This window comes from Caloenas nicobarica, chromosome 12, assembly GCF_036013445.1.
Source record: "Caloenas nicobarica isolate bCalNic1 chromosome 12, bCalNic1.hap1, whole genome shotgun sequence".
Classification (NCBI taxonomy): Eukaryota; Metazoa; Chordata; class Aves; order Columbiformes; family Columbidae; genus Caloenas; species Caloenas nicobarica.
Genome location: NC_088256.1, coordinates 21,776,114 through 21,797,003, shown reverse-complemented (window position 1 = coordinate 21,797,003; position 20,890 = coordinate 21,776,114). Strand labels below are relative to the sequence as shown.

Sequence of the window (20,890 nt, the reverse complement as noted above, 5' to 3'; positions counted from 1 at the left end):
CAGGCGAGAAACCAGCCGAGATGCCTCCCCCAGGCACGCAGGTTGCTCCATGTCTCCCCCATGTCCACCTCCTCGTGCCCACGACCACCACACATCACGGCCACCAACTAGAGGATGCTCAGCCCGCCCAGGACAGGGATGCAGGAGAACGTGTGGGGACGGGACAGGACCGAGGAACCTGCTCCCAGTGCGGGATGGGGCACCAGCACCGAGCGGGGCTGGACGGCCCTTTTCTCACCCACAGCCCCCCAGTTATAACAGCACTGAGCATGTGGGAGAGACACTAAATGATTTAACAACACGTGGAAGGAGGCAAATGCCAAAGAGGAAGAAAAAAAATCCCAGGCTGATTATTTTATTTTCCACTGACGGTTTCAGGCACGATGGCCAATAAATCCCGATTATGGATTTTAAAAATGCTTCCTGCAGACACTTGGACCATCAAGGCAATTCGGGGCTCCCATAACTCCTGGTTTATGATGGTCATACATGTCAACTCTTCACAGAGCCCAGCTTTTCAATAAAGATGACCATAAACCCAGATTAGAGATTAAAGGACTGACTCAGAAGTTTGTCAGAGGAAGAAACAAGTTTCCCTGCAATTATCTTGCCATTTTTACCGACTAACAGTTCGGTTTCTTGATGGTTTTATACCAGCGGTAAATTTTCGGGCTGCTGACAGCTCCGCGCGCAACAAAAACAACCGGAGGAAGGGGAAGGCGGGGAGGACGCGAGCCCGGACAGGGGCTCAGCAAGAGCGGGCGATGAGAAGTGACAGGTCTCCTCCTGGGCTCCCATCGCCGGTGACAGCGCGGGGACAGCGACGCCAGCTCCGACCGACCTTCCCGTTCCCCGTCCCAGCCCCCGAGCTGGCAGAATTCTCTCCGGGGAGCAGCACTGGCCTCGTTCCTCCTCCTCTCGCCTCGGCAGGGTCGGCAGCTGCCGAACAGAAGCGCACGGGCACAAGGAAAGGTGACAGGACCAGTGGTGACCCCCCAGCGCCGGGCAGGACCAGCGACCCCGGGGGAACATCCCCGGCCCCCACCACCAGCCGCCACCTCTTGTCCCCAGCTTGTCACAGCAGCAGCGACGACCATGACAAAAAACGCCTTTTAAACTCTATAAACGCGCCGTGTGTTTATTGTGCTTGTGTTTCATGGATGAATACGCCGCTTCCTTTTAATAAGTGCTCTCTTAGGAGAAGGGAAAGGGAAAAAAAGATTTTAAAAAAGTAGCAGAAAGGAAGGAGGTTGACTCACGGCAAGGCCACATCTCCAGGCAGACGGGAGAGCTGCTGAGACGCTGCCAAGGACGAGGGCTGGGATCAAAAGGACGAGAGGGGATCAAACACGCAGGAGATGCCGGGGGGGGGGGAAGGTGGGATGCGGCTGGGGTTGGGTTGCAAGAAGAAAATTCCCTTTCCCGACACTCAGCCGCTGCTTTCACACTTTGAACAGGACTCTTTAATTGTTGGATTTCATTAAGATGTATCCACGGGGCTGCCCCACGCATGGTGATGAGGATGGGGAGGACCAGTGGGAACCATGGGTGCACCCAACAGGAGATGGAAAAAATAAAATAAAATAATGCCCTTTTCCCCAGCAAATGAAAGAACCGAGCCCGGAGCTCAGCACGCCGAAGGGGGCCGGTGCCCTTTCTGCCGGTGTCTCTCAAAGTCTATCAAAAAGTCCCATTTACATCAAAATGCACTTCCAGACATGCTTCAATTTTACTTTTCGCCTTTCATCTCCTTCCACCCTCCCGCCCCACCTCGCGGCCCCATTGTCCCCACGGCATCTTGCGCGGTGGAGGGGGCCGAGCGGGCTGCCAGGGTGAAAGGAACTGGAGAAAAAGAAAATAAAAAGCTTTAAACTACGGGAGAAGCCGGAATCGCTCCTGGTCCCGCTCCAGCAGGAGCTCTGACCCGTTCTCCTGCCGCCCGCGGCTTGGCGGCCACCCCGGGGGACGGTGCTGGCCGTGTCCCCACCGCGAGGACAAGGGACAGGGGCTGCCGCAGCCTCCGCTGCTGCCCGGGCTCTCTGGTCAGGCTCCGCTGACCACAGATGGTTTTAATGAGCTTTGACAAAAGCCTCGGGCAAGGATTGCAGAATTCGCCGTCCTGCGCCGCCCAGAACCCTGCGCACCAGTTCCCAGCAAGGCAGCTACTGGTGGCACTGGGACAGCCCGACAAAGCGCCCTGGGCACGGGCAGGACCGAGCACCCCAGCCGGTAATGAAGCGGATCGAGTTTAAATCCCTCCCTCTCCAGATCAGACCTAAAAAAAGGCCCGGGGAGCTGGACCGTTGCCACCCCGTGCCAGGCGCTCCGCTGCCAGCGCCGGGTCCCACCTGCCCTCCTCCAACAATCAGGATTTACTGAGCTTTTTTCCCCCCGGCCACAACACCACCACGTCCTCGCCAACAAACTTTTTCAAGACCCTTAAAAACAAAAGCACTTTCCACGGGTTGACCAATTGATGTCCAAGCCCAAGAGTGAAATCGGCTCTGGGTTATGACAAGCGCAAATGAGGTTTAATTCCAGTCTAACCCACCAAAGCTCAGCTCTAGCAGCGCGCAACCCCGATGCCTTTCACCGAGCTCTGTCCACCTCCCCTGACACGGAGATTTTCCAGTCCTCCCTTCCTATTGTCAGCGTCTATTTTTAACCCCAAGCATTATTTCTCCCTGTGTGACTTCAGACATTCCCTGGGGACGAGCTGGAATTGCTGAGCTGGTACCAAGCAAAGTGACTCAACTCTCACCTTCACAAGCACAACAGAAATCACAGCAGTAGTAAATTTTCCTCCATTCAACATTTTCCTTTCCCCAAGCTTTGTCCGGGGCTAAAAGCAGGAGGAATTGCGGGCAAGTAAAACCCACGCCCATCAGCAAGCAACAAGCCGTTTTGCTCCTTGTCCTTCCTCAGCACCTTCATCATTGGCTTCATTTAACTCTATTGCAGTTACCTTGATAAAAATCCGGCAGACACCCATTGCCAGTGTAAATCAAGGTCAGAACCGTAACCTGAAAACAGGTCTTATGAGTCAAGGCTCCGATCTACCAGGCAGGGGGAACCAGCTCAATAAATATGCAGAGAGAGGCACATATCCCAGTGCAGAAGGGAGGAGGCGTTTTCCTGGCGGGGCCCCGGATGACAAACGCTTCATTACTCCCTTTCAGCTGGTCCTCCCGGCGCTGCAGAGCAGTAATTAAGAAGAAGGTCAGCAGCGAAGCCCTTCAAGAATCTCTACCTTCAGGGGAGTTTATCAAAACAACCCACCATTTGCCTTCACCTAAATTCATAAAGTGAATAAACCCAACGCCAAACACTCCGGGACGTCACATTGCACGAGCAACACGTGCACGTTAGCTAGATGTTTACACTATTTGGCATTAAGAACTAATAAATAATCATTAATAGCATCACTAGCAATGACGCAACTATCAATAAATCTCTTTAATACGCTAGGAAAGGGATTCTCGCCACCATGCCCAACAAGAAGTCGGCAGCAAAGACGTTCCCAAGGGAGGGCACGGGACAGACAAGGTCCCTCTGCCAGGTCTCAGGCATGGGGTGAACTCGGTGCACAAGGGATGCGCACCTGCAGGTACCCTAAGGAGAAAGTGCTCTTGGACAAGAGACACAAGAATTTCTCCGCTCCGTTTGTGCACAGGTACGATGCTGCAGCACATTAATGCTTTACTTGCAAGTTTGATGTCCCACAAGTCTCCGGCTGCTTTACAGGCATGGTTGGACTCGATGATCCTGAGGGTCTCTACCAACCGAAATGATTCTATGATTTTAAGAGCTCCTGGGAGCTCTGCAGGATGGGCCATGTGCCTCCATCCCCATTCTGCGAGGCATCTCCATCCTGTGAGGCACCTCCATCACCATCGCGCCAGACATATCCATCCCCATCCTGCATGCCTCCATATTCAAAGAGATAAAAGGAGGAGGGAAAGGCTCTGTGTGGTAGAGCGGGAGCCAGGAGGATCCCCCAGCCCCAACCCACCCCAGACATCCCCCTCCCAGGCTGGGGACAGCACCGGGAGTCCCCGCAGTCTCCCTGTCACTGTCCCCATCCCACACCGTGCCTGGGCACAATGTGCAGCCCACACCCCCAAAAGGAGTAAAATTCATCCAGGAAGCGATACTGGGTGGGCACCGGTGCTTTCCCAGCCCAATGGCACAACCAATAAACCCCCAGCCCCACATTTGGGGTTTGAAGTGGGCACCCACACCTGCCTTCCCGAGCCCACGGGCTCCGCAGGCAGCCAAGGGAGGTGCTTCGGGAAGATTTTCGTGCCTCTCCTGGATGTGACGAAACCAGCTGAGGAGCACGAAACTGCCTGCGGTGGGTGGGAGCACCCAGGGCGATGCGCAGAGGATTCCTGGGCGCTGTGGGAACGCACGGGCGCTCCCCGCCCCGCGCACGCCCTGCCGGGGCAGCTCCCACCGCACGAGCACAACAGCCAGCACGGCCCCACGCCAAGGGGGTAATTAGGGGAGCAGCACCCAGCGCTCACCACGGCAGGGCAGACATCAAAAGCATCGTCGAGTGCTCGACCTCCCCGGGACTGGGAACCGCTCCTGGGAAGGGACGCGCACAGGACCCCCCTGCCCCGGCCATGCGGGATCGTCCCTGGTAGGGTGCTGTCCCCTCCCTGGCCCTTTTGGGAACAAAGTTTAATTTTACAAAGGAAAACAAGAGGGAAATTCCAAGACGTTTAGCCAGTGAGCCTGGGCCATCCCAAGCACTCTCAGCCCTCAAAGCCTGAGGTTTGTCCCTCTCCCTGCCTTCGTCACAGCTGCAGGGACAGGCTGGCCCTGCAGAGCCCCGGCACCACCACTCGATGGAGGGGACACCGAGCCAAGCCAGTGCCACTGTCCCCAGCATTCCGTGAGCAGGCTCTCCTCCGTCCCCTACCTCCACCAACAGGTTTTTCTGTAGTTCAGCTCTCCTCTTCCTCTGCTGCCCCAATTATCTCAGCAATCAGCCACAGCCGAGGCACAGCTGACAGGGTGCAGGGAGGGGAGCCGTGCAGGCAGGGGCAGGGAAACCAGGCTGCATCCTTGCAGAATTCACACCGAAGAAGAATAATACAAATTTTAAAGCAAACACAGCTGAAGGGGAAATTCCAGCCACCTCCAGCCCTTTGCACCGTCCTGAAACCCCAACCTAGCCGGGCCCCCCGAGTGATGGGACCATGGGGTTCTGCCCAGCATGAGAGAAGGGGCTCTGGACCCCGCCATGGCACTGGGACAGCCCTTCCCCACCTCCTGGGGAAGCATCTTCTCCTCCTCCTCCTCCCACTGCGGAGGAAGCTGGAACAATGGGATGCGCCAGCGCCAGCTCAGCAGGGGATGCTCATGGACCACCCGCCCAGCTGCCCAGGGACAAGGGACATGCTGGGGGGGACATGCAGGTGCGGGGGGGACAGACAGCGAGCCAGAGCACAGGCAGCTGCCCAGACCCCATCTCACACTTGGTGCAAAGGGCAGCAACCTGTCCTGCCAACATGGGGGGGACACACGGGAGCCCAGCACAGAGATCACCCCACGGGGGCTGCGGAGACCTCCCTGCAGCAGAGGGGCCGATGCGTTAACCAGACCTTCCCCTGCAACAAAATACAAGTTTGCTGGGGTTTTTGTCTGGTTTTTTTTTTTTTAATTTCTTCTAAAATAATTGACTAATTGGCCAAGCCCCAGTTCCGCGCTGGGAGTGGATCCCAGGTTCGCTCTTGCGTGAAGTATTTATTAAAGACACCGGAGAGGAGGGCAAGGCAGAGAAGGGGAGCGGGGCAGCACCCGCAGCCAGGTGGAAATTTCCCATCGCGCCCAGAGGGTGGGAACCCAAAAATTTAATCCCAGCTCTGCCCCGGGCAGGGACTGAGTCAGCTGGGACGAGCATCCCAGCTCCCGCACCCTTGGGAGCGAGTATGTGTGAGAGAGGGGGTCTGTTCCCCCCGGGGACACTGCCCCTGTCCCCACACCCAGGGCCACCCCCTCCTCTCCTCCCTTTAATCCCCAGCCCCAAAGCAAAGGCCTTTTAGGGGAAAGTGTAACGCAATACCTGGAAAATTTCTCCCACCCGCTCTCTGCTGCCAGCTGCCAAATTTAAAACATATTTGCTGCTCTGCCTCGAAGAAACGTAACCTGCTGCTTAATTCCGACACGTTTAGTCTTTAGGGGCAAGGAGAAAAAATAAAAACGCCAGGAAAGGGCAGGAATGTTCCTTTGGAGAAGGTGCCCTTGAGCACCAAGCATCAGTTTGGGGGTGTCACTGGTCCAAAAGCCCTTGGGACGGCAATTTCATTGCCGTCCCAAGGGCTTTTGGACCAGTGACACCCCAAGGTGATGCTCAAGATTCAAGGGAAGGGACATGGACCACCAGCCCCCATCCCTCGCCCCATCACCCCGGCTCCTCAGCAGGAAGAATTTTCCAGCAGGGATGGGTTTGGGAGGAATGGAAAAGGGGGAAAGGGGCACAATGCGTTTAACAGACTGAGCGATCCAACAGGGCCCATTAAAGGAAACAATTTGTAATACAATAATAATTATGTCGTTTCTCTGGACCCTTTCCTAAGCCTCTCTTTAAATAGTTAGAGGCTTGACGTTGCCTGTGGAAAGCAGACAAGATCTGTAAGGCTGAGGATGCTCGAGTGCCCACGTGGACCAAGAGGGATGGGACGTCACCCCGGTTTGCAGATATCCCGGGATGGCAAAGGGATCACCGGGAATGCACGGGCAGCCGATGCTCCCCAAGACACCCCCCCCAGCATCATCACATGAAGGGTGTCCCCCCTCTGCACAGCCCAGCGTCCAGAGCTGCATTTGCAGGGCCACGTCCTGGCAGCACAACCGGGACCCCACAGCTGCCCCCATCCCGCTTTGATGCTCCGAAGTTCTCGGCCGCACATCTGAAGAAAGCGGCGGTAGCGAACAACAGAGCCGAGAGCGAGCAACACAAATCCCCAGGATAATGAGCCCGGAGGAGGGAGACGGTGGGCTCTGTCTGAGGAGGGAGCCGTGCTTTTATTGGAGAGGCCTAAAAGGGCTATAAATCCTCAGATTCAAAGGCGAGCTCGAGCTCTTTCAAGTCGGAGGAAGGCCTGGGATGTGTCAGCCGGGAGGACTAACCGCACCGCGTCCCCTGCTGAAGTGGCCTCTTCAGCAAAGCCACGCTGCTGCCCGGGATATTACACCAGATCCGTTCCATATGCTGCCTGCTGCAGGCAGGGAACGCCGGCAGCCCTGCCTGCACGGGGGGAGCCTGCCCCGACAAGAAACAGCCACCCCCCGCTTTAACTGAGGAAAGCGCCTTTGCGCCCATTCCCCCTTTTCCAACGCACATGGACAATTTGCCCCCCAAAGCCCCGGGGGCAGCTGGGGAGGCCACGGACCTCCCCCTCGCGTCAGGCAGCGATACTACAGCGAGCCCAGACAAAGAACAGCGGAGCCCAGCACCATCCCACCGCCCGGCATCGCCGCATCCGTCCCCGGCACCGCTCCGCACCCCGCCGGCAAACCCGCACGCCAGGCTGTGCTCACGCCTTCCAGAAACCTACTGAAAACGTTCAAATCGGTAAAGAACAGAAAGCATCGAGCCTCGGCTTTGCCACTAATGCATGTGCAACCACAGACGTTTCCCAGCCTTAATGAGAAGGAAAACATGCAAACACTCAGTGATCAATATTAATGGTGTAAGGGTATTTATAGCTGATAAGCCATGAAAATGCATTTTGCTTGTTCTCAAATACCTGCTCAGAAGCTGAAAACGCCAAAAGCGAGGCAGGGTGGATGGTCCCTGAGGCCGAGCTCGTGCTGCTGGAGCCACCAGCTGCTGCCGGGTGCGAGGACAGGGACTGCCGGGACATGGGACGCTCGTGTCCCATCGTCACACATGGGGCAGCGATGCAGGCTCAGGTGCCACCGAAACCAGCCAGGACCCCCCACCCCAGGGCTGCGCAGGGCAGGGGGACCCAGCCACCACGAGGAAGGACTTCGAAACTCCAGCCTGACGGAGCAGGGACATGGACCTCGTGTAGCATCCCCTGGGCATCCCACTGCCAGCACCTCTGCATCGGCACCAGCAAGAGCCAACCCATGGCAAACCGGGTGAACACAAAGCCTCTCGCCGCAGCCCAGCTCCACCGACGGCCACAGCACACGTGGATGTACCCACCGGCACAGCATCACGGCAGGACGGAGCCCTCGGGAAACACCGAAGGAAGTTCACGGTCAGACAGCAACAAACCCACCGCTCCGGCTCTCCGTGCAGCCCCCATGGCCAAGCCCGGTCCCACGGCCTCGGAAATGGGGGGCAGCCCACCTGGGAAGGGCCGGCTGTGGGTAGGAAAAGGTTATTCCCAAGCAGCCGAGCCAGGGTTATAAATAGCTGGCATTTTTGAAGCGCAGCTGCTCGGCTCGGCCGGGGCGGCACTGCCACGCCGGCACCTGAGCCGGGTCAGATCCCAACCGGGGGCGCCGGCAGGGAGAGCTCAAGGAGAAACCGCCGCTCACCAAAACACAGCGAGTAACACCGCAAACCTGCCCCCCATCCTCCCTCCCTCCCCCAGGAGGGGGTGCTGGAGACCCCCGAGCCCCCCATCCTCTCTGGGCATCGCCCACAGCCCCAGTGCCCGAGGAACAGCCCTGCACCCCAAAGCACACACACCCCACCCTGCGCACAAATCCAGCCTAACCAAGCAGGACATCTAACCCCGGCTTGTCTGACTGGTCTGGGACCAAGCCCGGACAGGCTGGCAGAGCCGGGAGCGCCGGGATCCCGAGGATCTGCACGGTCACGAGCAGAACGTGGGCGCTCCAACCAAAGACAACACGCGAGGGGCACCAAAAGCCTCCCCAAAGGACGCACCGAGGGGTGCCGAACGTCACCGCAAGCAGGCAGAACACCACCAACCCCCTCCTGCTCCCCGAAGAAAGGTTCTCAGCCACGTCACCTGCCCCAAAGCAAGGGATGGGAACTGGGAAGGAGAAAAGCAGCAGAAAGGAGCCCGGGCACTTTGGAGGCGAGCACGACAAAAGCCCCGCAGCCGCATTCCTGCCCCGATGTGACGCCGCGATAGCGCCGAGCCCAGAGTCCTCCTCCTGCTCTCCCCATACAAGCAATCATTAATTAGACACAGAATGGATTTCAGCTTTGTTTCTCCCCACCCCGTTTCAGCTGCCAGACTCCAAGTAGCATGTGCTACTGATCGCTACAAGATGTTTTCCCACCGGACCCCGGCGCTCCTCGGGCAGAGCAGCTTCCCAGCAGCACCGCCACCGCTCCGCCGATGGCAGGGTGACCTGCCGGGGAGACAGGGACTGGGGAGCCACGGGGGAGCTGTGGGGCAGGCGGGACCCAGAAATCCCGCACAGAACAAGGAGCCACCTCTACTGCTAAATCCCTGGTTTCCAGGGCACAACCCAAACACCTCCCGATGTGCCGTGCGAGGGGCTGCACGTGCACCATGGCTCCTGGCAATCCCCGTCACCCGTGCGAACGTGTGCAGGGCTCGGGGGGACCCTGCCCACCCCATAAAGCTGCTCAGGGGGACCCTGCCCACCCGGCCGAGGTCACATCCCTTGCTGTTTGGGACCGACATCCAAGGAGCAGGTTCCAACCAAAGGCAATGGAGGGGCTCGGGTTGGCGCAGGAGGGGAGCAGCCCCCCCAGCTCCCTCCCAGCCCTCCCCGCTCAGAAATGGCACAAAAACCCCATCCCATCCCCACTGCCACACAGTTCCCGGGGGCTGCAGCAGCTGTTTTGCTCTGGAGAAACCTACGGCTCCTTTTACAATCAATCAGCCACCCCATCACGGCTCTTTTTTTTTTCTTTTAAAGGAAGCAGTTAAATCCATTTTATAGAATCCAGTGGTATTTACCCAGCTACTGCAATAGCCGCAGACCTGCCTTTGCTATTTTTTTTTTTTTTAATTTAAGTTAATGAAGCCATTCCCAAACGACACACAAGGCGCCCTGGATGCTCCTTTCCCCCAGGCACAGCATGAGGGGTAACCTCAGCATGGGGGTTTCTGCTTTGGAGAGAGCGAGAGCAAGAGCCTCCCATGCTGGGACGGCACCCACCAGCCTGGCACCCACCAAAGGGTCCCCCCAGCACCCTTGGAAAAGGCTCCTCCATTCCAGAGGGAAACCCCAACCAGGACACAAACCATCCAGGCTCCTTCGGAGACGGAGCAAAGCCCCGGGGAGCTGGAGGTGTACGAAGGCTCCGTGAGCCAAACGCGGCTTTTAATTAAAAATAAGCAACCTTGTTTTCACGATTTCCCAACTCCTTCTACTGCAAAGCGCCTCATGCGCCCACTGGTATGGTAATTAAATTACATCTGCTCCGACAAGTGCGAGCCCACCGCTGCAGAGCCCCCTCGGAAACTGCCTTCCCGCCAGCACTTTGTCCCTCGTAAAAGGCATTAAAAAAGGCAAAAGATACGCCAGGCTTCAAACTCGGCGCTTGCAGAATTCAATAGGACACCATAATGTCATTAAAAGACAGAATAAAAATACCACAAAGGATTAGAGTTTTGTCTGGGTTGGGTTTTTTCCCCTCCCTTTCCCCCTGCCTATTTTTTTTTTTCTTAAATAAATGCATTTATTTCGTTTTTCAGAAAGCTGCTGGGTTGTTCCACAGAGCGAGCAAAGCCGCATAAAACTTTTATACGAGAGAAAAGCAGAGCCGAAACGACCCGTTCTTCAGAGCCACGCGGATGATGTGTCCCATTTCCCCCACCTCCTTATTAAAATACTTTCTGGAGAGGCGAATTCCAGCCTGAAATGAATTTTCCAAACCATATTTTATTAGGAATGCTTCCTTTTAACGGCCGGCACAGGAGCCCACCAGGGTCAATATTTCTCCAAAATTACAACCAAGGGAGTTCAGGAAGGTTTTCGCCAGAATTTCTCCTGCAACTCCTGGCTGTCCAACAAGAGCACGATCCCACCGCTCCCCAGTGGAGCAGCAAAGAGGCCGATTAAATCCCAAAAGCACCTCCAGCCCCCCCCCAAACCCTCCCTCAGACACAATGGCACAAAATTGAAACCATATTGGCTCCCCAAGACCCTTTCCAAGGAGCTCTCAGGCATCCTGGGGAAAGCTCGCTCGAGCGGGACCTAATTCAGCCCGAGCTTGTCCCATGCGCAGGTTTGTGACAATTCTCTCCTTTTATCCAGCAAAAGCATTTCTAGGCCTATTTTCTTCCCTCCTTTGAAGGCATAGAATAATTCACCATAGGAAGACACTGAGGATTTCACTGCTAGCTTTTGGACACACACCTGGAAGCCAAAGGAAAACATTTCCCTAGTATGGCATAAAGTCTTGCAGCTTAAGCCGGTCTTAACTAGACTAGGAAATCATTCCTTCGATCAGATCGGGTATCAGCATCCCTCTGATAACCACCACGAGACCAGGAACCTACCCGTGACGCCCCGGTGAAGCTCTAAGGCCAGAGCTGCCCAGGGGAGAACAGGACAGAAAAATATGTTCATTATTTACAGTGACACCACCAAGGCCCAAACGGCCCAACACGCAACGCTTTCTCCTTCTATCTGTTGGAAAATTCCACTTAGCGACGTTATTTTTAAAGGCTTTAGCTCTCTTTACTCTAAAAACAAGAGTTAAAGCTCGGCGCAGGGCTGGCATGGCGGAGGAAAGGCCTCGAAAGCCCCAAATACGGCGGGGAACGTGTGTGGGGCATTTTAACACATCCATCCACGAGAGTTAAGCCCAGTCTAACAAAGAGCATGGCTTTTACTCCAACTGGAACCAGACTTTGTACAACACCAGGAAGCCAGGCTGGGGAACTGCAAGTCGGGCAGGAGCAGTGGGAAGAGCCTCTGCCCGACACCACAAAACCTGCAAGAATTAAGCGTTAAGGCGTAAAAGAAAGTGAGGGACCCCAAAAATTGACCCCAAAGACGAGGGTCTGGAGTCAGGCCCCACGGACACAAACCCACGGGGCACAAGTGGGACCCTGAATGGGCATTGAGAGCCCCCACCAAGGCGGAACCCAACCATGGCTGCTGGCCCAGGGCTGGGACCCCTCCCCAGCCACTTCTGGGTGGAAATACCCACATTTTGGGCACTTCCCACCTTGTCCCTCCACCCCACACCCCAGGCCTTGGCAATTTAGTTAAAGCCAACACTAACAAAGTGGGCTGGGGAGACATGGCGCATCCCCCCCCCTCCCCGAAAGGCATCACTTCCTCCAGCTGCTGCTTTTCAACTCAAAAAAGGGATTTTCTGGAAGTGATTTGCCGACATCGCAGACTCGCAAGCACGACGGATCAATTCCCGAGGGGAAAGGGATTTTTCCCCCCGCCCCCTCTTACTGGTCTCAACCAAGGGACACATCTCCAAAAAGAAGGAAAGAAAAAAAAACCACACCAAGCAGGAGAATTCACTTAGGGGAGCCCTCGTTCCAGCAAAGTTGCTTTTTCTCCAAAAAAAAAAAAAAATTTAAAAAAGACAGAAATGTTTGGTGGGAATAGAAGCGTTCAAGCAGGAAGGTTGTGCAAATTAATTCAGTTCTCCAGCCCTCAAAAACTCCTTTTTTTTTTTTTTTGAGAAATGTGGTGGGAGAAAAAAAAAAAAAAAAAATCAGGCTAAAAGCAGGATTTTTTTTTTTTTTTAAGGGAGAAATGGCCAAGATCAACAAACACTGTGATTTACAAGATAAATCCCAGCAAGAGGGCTACACCAACACCATCCCCGAGCACCTTTCACTCCTCCTCCTCCTCCTCGCCCTTCATCCCGGAGAGCTGCGAAAGCTCCTTCTCATTGTTCCTGCAGCTCAGCCGGGGCCCAGACACGAACATACAACACATATATATGTGTAATTTAAATGTATATATAGCCGGAGCAAGGCAGGGGAGCAGCCCCGTAGCCGGCCGACCCCACCGCGCCCTCCCGCCTTCCTTTCAGGGAAAAAAAAAAAAAAAGCCAGAAAAAAGGAAAAAAAAAAAAAGAAAAATCGATAATAAATCCACTTCTCGCGTCGGTGTGGGACTGGGGAGGGGCGGTCCGGCCCCCCCGGCACCCTCCGGAGCCTCCCCGAGCCCCGGGGGAAAAATAAAAGAACAAGAAAAAAGTGAAAAAATTCTTTAAAATGAAAGGTTTTTTAAAAAAATAAAACGCGTTTTAAAAAATCGAAAAAGAACACAGGGAGAAGAAAACGTTTAAAAGCCAAGAGGATTCTTAGAGGTTAAAAAATAAAAATTAAAGCACTTTTTTTTTTTTTTTTTAAGGGAAGGTAAAGGCGGAGCAGCCGCCGGCGCTCGGTCCGTTCTCCAGCCGGGGGTCGCTCCTCTCCGTCCGTCTCCCGCAGCCTCCAGCCGATCATTTTTCCTTAAAAATCCTGCGGTTTTCGTCATTTTGAATTTTTTCCTGGGTTTAGGGTTTGTTTTTTTTTTTTTTGCCGGGGGGGGGGGCGCTGCGAGGTGGGTTCCCCCCCCCACCCCACGCTTCCCCCCCGCGCACCCTCCTCCGTTCCGCCACGTACTTGGGGTTCGCGGCGCTCCACGACACCGGCTCCAGGCTCTTGGCGAACGGGGCGGCCAAGCGGCACAGGGCGAGCAGGACGCCCAGCAACCACCGCCCGCCGCGGGGCCGCGCCATCGTCCCTCGGCGGCGGGACGGGACGGGCGTCAGGCGCCCATTCCGCTCCCCCGCCGCCTTCCTCCGGCTCCCGTCCCGCCGCCGCCGCCGCCGCCTCCTCCTCCGCCGCCGTCCCCTCCCGTACAGCGGCACCGCCCGCCGCGACGGCCGCTCTACCCCTCCGCGCAGGCAAATGGAACGGGCAGCCCTAAGCGAGGCGGCCAATGGCTGAGGGCAGCGGGGGGGGGGCCTTGAGGCGCGGGGACACGCCCACTTTTTCTTAAAGGGCGCGCGTAGATTTTTTTTTTTTTTTTCCCCAACGATTTATCCGAGCTGTAACCGGGCAAAGCGGGGAGGGGGGGAGGACGGGGAGGGGGACGGGCCGTCGGGGCGCCCCGGCGCCCCGACGGCCCGTCCCCCTCCCCGTCCTCCCCCCCCCCCCCGTATTCAACCGCGATCCAACAGCGCCCCCTAGCGGACACCGGTGGCCCCGCCCCTGCCCGCACTTTGGAACCGCGATCGACCCGAAGTCGCGCTTGTCCCGGCTTTTCTTTTTTTTTTTAGGGGGGGCGGGTGGTGAGGAGAGAAACGCCTCCGGTTTGGTCCGATTTACGCTGAAATACTAAATAAAATCCCTTTTTGTTTTTTTTTTTTTCTGAAGTTTTTTGGAGTTTTGTTGATTTTTTTTTTTTTTTTGAATTGTGGGGAGGTGTTTTGTTTTTTTTTTTTTTACTTCGGGGAGGTTTTTTGAGTTTTGGGGGGTTTGGGGAAAAAAAAAAAAGAAAACGAACTCTGGAATCAGTTCACCTCCTATTAAGAACACGTTTTTTGAGAATTCCAGAACCTGTTCGCTTTCTATTAAAAAAAACCCAAAACACTTCTGAAGTCAGTATTAAGAAAATTCAAAAATAAACAGCTCAGGAGTCACTTCGCTTTCTATTACAAAAATAAATTCCAAAAAACTGCAAAGGTGGTTCTCTTTCTATTAAGAAAATTTCAAGATCCAGTCTGTTTTCTTCCTATTACAAACATTTAAAACACCTCTCCAGAGTCAGTTCAATTTCTTCTACAAAAAGATAATAATAATAATAGTAATAATAGTAATAATAGTAATAGTAATAGTAATAATAATAATAATAATAATAATAAACTCTGGTGTCAGTTCCATTTCTTGTAAGAAATATTTTTAAACCCCTCTCAGTTTCCTTTCTATTATGAAAACAAATAAATGTAAATAAATAAATAAGAAAAGCAACACACTCTGGCATCAGTTTGCTTTTTATTAAGAAAATAAAAATAAAAATACTTGAGTCAGTTCGCCTTCTATTACAAACATTGAAAAAATCTCTGGAGTCAGTTCACTTTCAACTTAGAAAATGTCAAACGCCCTCATTTTGCGACACCCTGAGACGCATTTCTCTCCGTTACATGTTTTTATGCCTCTATTTCCACATTTCTCCTCCGGCACCTCCACCGGCAAAACCCTTTTGTCAAACTGGGGTGGAGATTTATCACATTTCTGCATTTTAGGATAAAACCACCCCGTGGGGCACAGCGCCTGGCTGTCCTGGTGACACTCGAATTCAAAAGAGATGGAAATACTTGAGAAAAGAGCGAAAAATAGAATTAAAAATAAGAATCATAATAATAATTTGGATTATTTGGAGGGAGGATCGAGAGGGCGACCCGCTGGGCCCACGGCCCTGCCCGTCTCTCCCTGCCCCATCATCTCTGGCGCCGACATCCCACGGTTGCCATGGCGATGCCGGCTCAGGTGGGGATGCAGGAATCCCTGGGAAGGAGGATGCTCTGCCCAGACCACCCCCATGGGCAGGGGGAGAAGGAGGCGGGATCCCTTCAGGGTCGAACCCCCCTTGTCTCAAACCAGTGGAGACCAGTTTGGTACCGGGGACCGGGTGCGGGAGCCTTGCAGAGTCACCAACCGGCATCCAAAGGTCACCCTGCGCCGCGTTTTTGCGGGTGACAATGGCGCGGCTGCTCCTGGCTCGCTGGGACACCTGGGCGCTGGGTGACACCCGGGTTTATCCCCTCTGCCCGCGCAGGAATGTCTCAGGTGACACCAAACCAAATGCTTGTAGGGTGCGAAAGGCGCCGTGGCACAGGGAGAGGTGTCATCGGTGGCAGGGGACACCTCGGTGAGGTGGCACCGCTCCCGGAGAAGGGAAAAGCCCTTCCCAGTACTTCCCAGTGTCTCTCCCATGTCGAGGAACACCCACCCAGTGAAGTCATGCCAGGACAAAAATCCTGCTTTTCCCACCCAGCCCTGCTAAGGAAACGGTGGTGCTGAACCAGGGCGATTCCTCAGATGGTTCTGGGTAAAAAAAGAAAAAAAAAAAAATTAAAATGCAACCAACAAACTAATTGGAAAACGGGATGCACTGGGAGCAATGACACCCTGTTCTTCTCCAAAAATCCCAGGCCCTGTGAGCGACCCTCGAGCTGGATGTGGGACAGAAGCCACCAGCAGCTGCCGCCCTGCCCGTGCCCGCCTGTCAGCACCGCCAGCTACGGGGGTCACGTCCCCCCACCCTGTCCCTGCCCCTCTCCTTCCCGGGGCTGGCAGGGGTGTCCCCGCGCTGCACCCGGCCACGGGCATGGCCGCGGCCACAGCCAGCACCGTCCTGGAGAGACAGTGTGCAGGGACAGAGCCATGAGAGCAAGTGTGCAGCGCACCGGGAACAAGTGTGCAAGGAGAGTGCACAGGGAGCCAGTGTGCAGGGAGAGAGCAACAAGAGCAAGTGTGCAGGGAGAGAGCACGGGGAGTGAGTGTACAGTGCACCTGGAGCGAGTGTGCAAGGAGAGTGCACAGAGAGCGAGTGTGAGTAGAGGGTGCACAGAGCACGAGTGTGCAGGGCAAGTGCACAGAGAATGTGTGAGTGGAGAGTGCACAGAGAGCCAGCGTGCAGGGAGAATGTGCATGGAGTGTGCAGGGAGAGTGCACAGAGAGTGTGCAGGGAGAGTGCACAGAGCGCGAGTGTGCAGAGAGAGTGCACAGAGCGCGAGTGTGCAAAGAGAGTGCACAGAGAGCCGGTGTGTAGTGCACCCAGAGCAAGTGTGCAGGGAAAGTGCGCAGAGAATGAGCATGCGGGGAGAGGACAGAGGGAGCGTGCAAGGAGAGTGCACCAAGAGCAAGTGTGCAGTGCACCCAGAGCAAGTGTGCAAAGAGAGTGCAGAGAGCCAGTGTACAGGGAGAGTGCACAGAGAGCAATTGTGCATGGAGAATGTGCAAGGAGTGTGCACAGACAGCAAGTGTGCATGGAGTGTGCACAGAGAGTGACCATGCAAAAGAATACACACAGAGAGTGTGCACGAAGAGTGAGCATGCATGGAGAGGGCACACACAGAGGGTGTGCAGGGAGTGAGCGTGCACGCAGAGATCACACACAGAAAGTGTTCACAGAGCGAGTGTGCACAGAGAGAGCACACAGAGGCTGTGCACGGAGCGAGTGTGCATGGACGGAACACACATGGCGAGAACACACACAGAGCATGCATGGAGCAAGTGTGCACCGAGAGAACACACCTGGCGAGCCTGCACAGTAAGAGCACACATAGAGACTGTGCACAGAGCGTGCACGGAGAGAGCACACCCAGCGAGCGTGCCCGCAGTGAGCACACACACGTGCTCACAGCGCTGGCTGAAGTTCAGAGGCCGCCCCAGCTGCGGGGCTCCCGCTGTGCTGCCCCAGCCCTCCCACCTGTCCGGAGGATTCGCGTGCCGTACGTCACGGGAAGCAGCGCTTATATGATCCCGTGCCAAGGACACGTATGCGCACACAGGCGCGGGGGCGAACAGCGGGACACACGCAGCGTGACCCTGCACCAGCTGCGCGAGCCGCTCCCGGGTGCCCCGGCCACCCAGAGCTGCAGGCGCGGTGGATGCAGCTCTGGATGCAGGATTGACGATGCGGGACTTGGCTCCGGGTGGTTCTGGCTGCCTTTGATGTCCGGAGCAGGGGACAGCTGGCCGACGGATTAAATGACAGCGGGTGTCACGAGTTCCAAAGGACTCAGCTCCTGCACAGGCTCCCCGGAGGGGAACGCTGCAGCGGGCTCCCTTCCTGGGAGGGTGCAGGGGTTTCCAGCAGCCCCAAAACCTGGAGCTCTCCAAGAATCTTTGCTTACAACCTGGGGGGGCTGTGGGAGAAGAAAGGGCATCACTTAATTCCCACATTCTTCGTATTTTTGGGGCCCAGGAGTTGTGCCACACGCACCTCAGCACATCCCCTGCCCGCGCATCACGCCGTCCCCTCCCCACACCGCGTGGCCTCTGGTCTCCTGGCTTCCATCTCCTCCCTCTTCCACCTCCCTCGAAACCTACTTTAAAATGATAATGCGATTTTGGGGGGGTGAGCTGGGGGATTCACTCCCACCTGCTTCGTTCTAAAGGGACAAGGCAAGAAAGCAGTTTTTGCACCCCCTTAGGTATCACCCCCAATCTGCTCAGCTCCACATCACCCCCTCCTCCCCAGCAGCCTCTTGCCGTGCACAATCACACCCTCATCAAGTGATGATCTCCATCCCAAAATGTATTCCACAGCCACTTCATATTTAAATTACCTGAAAAATTTCATAGCAAAAGAGTAATGGGATAAAACAGAGCAAAAGAAAATTTAGGCTGAACACCAGGAAAAACTGCTTAGTGCTGAAATCTGCTCGGCTGTGGGATGGTTCCCTCAGGGAAGCGTTGGAGTTATTTAAAACTCACCTAAATAAAAATCGGTGGGGAATAAACTTCGCTCATCCCAAAGGCATGGGCACCGTGGGGCCTGGTAGATCTTCCGCTGAACTATTTTTGGGATGAAAGGGATGAGATCTCAGCGGGCTGGACCCACGCGGCACGTGGATCCCAAACGGCTTTGCAGGGAAACAGCCCCGTGCGGATCGGGGCCAAAACTCAGGATTAATCCAACCCGCTTTAAAAAAGAAACCCACGGATGTTGGATGCGGGGTGATGTCAGACAAGCCCTGCACCTATTAAATAGCAAACAGCCCAGCAAAACGGGTGCCAGAAAACCAGCGTCGTGCTGCGAAATCGGGGGATCGCGCTCAGAAATGAAGGTGATGTCAAGGATTTGCTTTCGCTGTGATTTATACTGTCATTCCTGTGCTCAGGCTCCTGGAAACTTGCACCTTCTGCAGATGTGCTGGCTGATTAAAGTGATGCAATGTATTTGCAAGCTGTGTAATATGATTTTAATTAAAAAGCCCATATTCTAACCGAAAATCTGCTCTGGCTGCTGCAGCCCCACCACCGCCTCTGGCGCTTCCCGGGGTGCTGGGGGCACTTGAACCCAGCAGGGAAATGCAGCAGCAGAAGGTGGTCGAGTTCCAGAAGACCCGTTTTATGGGGCTGAGAAGTCTCCTGCATAATGATCCAGGGAAAGGAAGTATTAAAATCTTTAACCAGTTTTCAGAGATGCAATAATTAAGGTGTTGTAAGCTACAATTGCCTGGAAAAAAAAAAAAAAAATAAAAAAAGAAGGAAAGGCAAGGAATAAGTTTTTGATCATTTCAGATGTGGCCACACATGGATTTGAGGTTAAAAAAATAATAATTAAAAAAAAATGGATTTGAGGTTAAAAAAATAATAATTTAAAAAAAAAAAAAAAAAAAGAGGAAAAGAAAATTCCTAAAAGAAAAAGAAAACGTAAAAGGTGACTGAACAAGGGCCTGCAAGGAAGAAGAGCGGCAGAAAGCGGGAGGCGGGTGTGCGGCCGCGGGCACCGGGAAGTCAGGGAACCTGACTGAGGAAAACACTCAGCGTTGTCCGGCCATCCACCGCTCTCATCGGGCGCTTTGATGGAACTTGAGCACAGGCATAATGCTTAAGCATCTCCAATGGAGTTGCTCCCTCTCATCAGGACCTCTGGGGAGGAAAGAATATTGGCTTAAATTAATGAGGCCTCAGAAATGGGTGAGAGAGATTGAATTTACCACTTTGCTTTGTGCTTTCTGCGAGGGACGAGCGGCGGCAGCTGCTGGTCCAGGGCGTCCCGCGCTCCTCCTGAGGGCAGGACGAGGTGACACCAAAACCCGCATCCCCGGCAGGGCTGGCATCACCCTAAAACACAACGGGAGTGCAAACGGGGCGGGGGGAAAAGTCCTGAGCATCCAGAAGTTCCCAAAACCCAAGCTACGCACACTAAAAGTCCCTGCCAGGAGGAGATTGTCTTGCTCTTCTAAAGAGCAAATGCAATGAGTGGTAGGGAGCTATTTTTAGAATATTGTAGGGAACATAACGAAAATTACTCAAATTGGCCCTAAACTGCAGGGTAATATATCCCAACAGCAACGTGGTGGGGATCTATCTATATCTATCTATATCTATATCTATATCTATATCTATATCTATATCTATATATGTAAGGTAGGAATCTACCTGCTCGTGCAGGGCATGCTGGAGGAGGAGTATCTAACGGGGTACGGCAGAGGTCATTCATTAACATCGTCCTTAATGACCTGGCAGAAGGCGTAAGCAGCATGTTAATGACCTGGCAGAGAAGATAAGCAGCTTGTCAACGAAATTCCCACGGACACCCCGATGCGCGGGGCTGCGCGCGCTGCCCCGGTCAGGGAAACATGAAAGGGGCCTGAAACACACACGGGAAACTTAATGATTTTGTTAAGGGGCCAAAAAAAAAAAATCTACTCGGATCTATCTGATTAAAAACTTGTCGGAGGGGGGAGAGCGGCAGCTCAGCAAAGGCTGCTGGGGACGGCAGCGGCAGGTCGCGTTTAATATGCAGCTATGCCGGAGATCTTCTCATCTACCTCTCCTAGGGAAAACAAAGTGCATTTTCAGGTCACTGATCCACTGAAAGAAGGAAAAGCCCCAAAAAGGAGCAGAAGCTGGAGGAATGGTATGTAAGCCGAGATTTTAAAACACATGGATCTGTTTTCTTTGGACCGGTAGTGGCTAGGGGAAGTCAAAACTGCATGCAAATATCCCACAAGGTTTTAACACCAAAGGAAAAATGATTGAGGATGCCAGAGGAGCAGAAGGTGAGCTCAGGCCATATCCTGCCCCAGGGGAAAGCGCCGGGAGCCGGAGGCCGCGATTCGTGCCGCCGGTGCCGTGAGGGCACGCGGCTGCGGCAAAGGAGCCCGCGGCACCAAACCTCGGGGCTCCCGGGCTGCTTGTCCTCTTGCCGCAGCCTCTGCGCCTTGGTCGGGGCAGCCAAGAAGTGGCTGCCGACCCCATGGTCAGATTTGCTGTCCCCAGTGTCAGATCTGTTGTCCCCAGTGTCAGAT

The 20,890-nt window shown here is 54.6% G+C and overlaps 1 protein-coding gene across 1 annotated transcript in view; it reads right to left on the bottom strand.

Moving 5' to 3' along the window:
* EFNB1 (ephrin B1) overlaps positions 1–13,781 on the bottom strand; it is a 45,979-nt gene extending 32,198 nt beyond the window's left edge. The window contains exon 1 of the mRNA XM_065643461.1: positions 13,521–13,781. Within this exon, the coding sequence (XP_065499533.1) occupies positions 13,521–13,636 (116 nt within the window). The 5' untranslated portion in view covers positions 13,637–13,781. The remainder of the gene's footprint in view (positions 1–13,520) is intronic.
* Between the last annotated feature and the right edge of the window lie 7,109 nt (positions 13,782–20,890).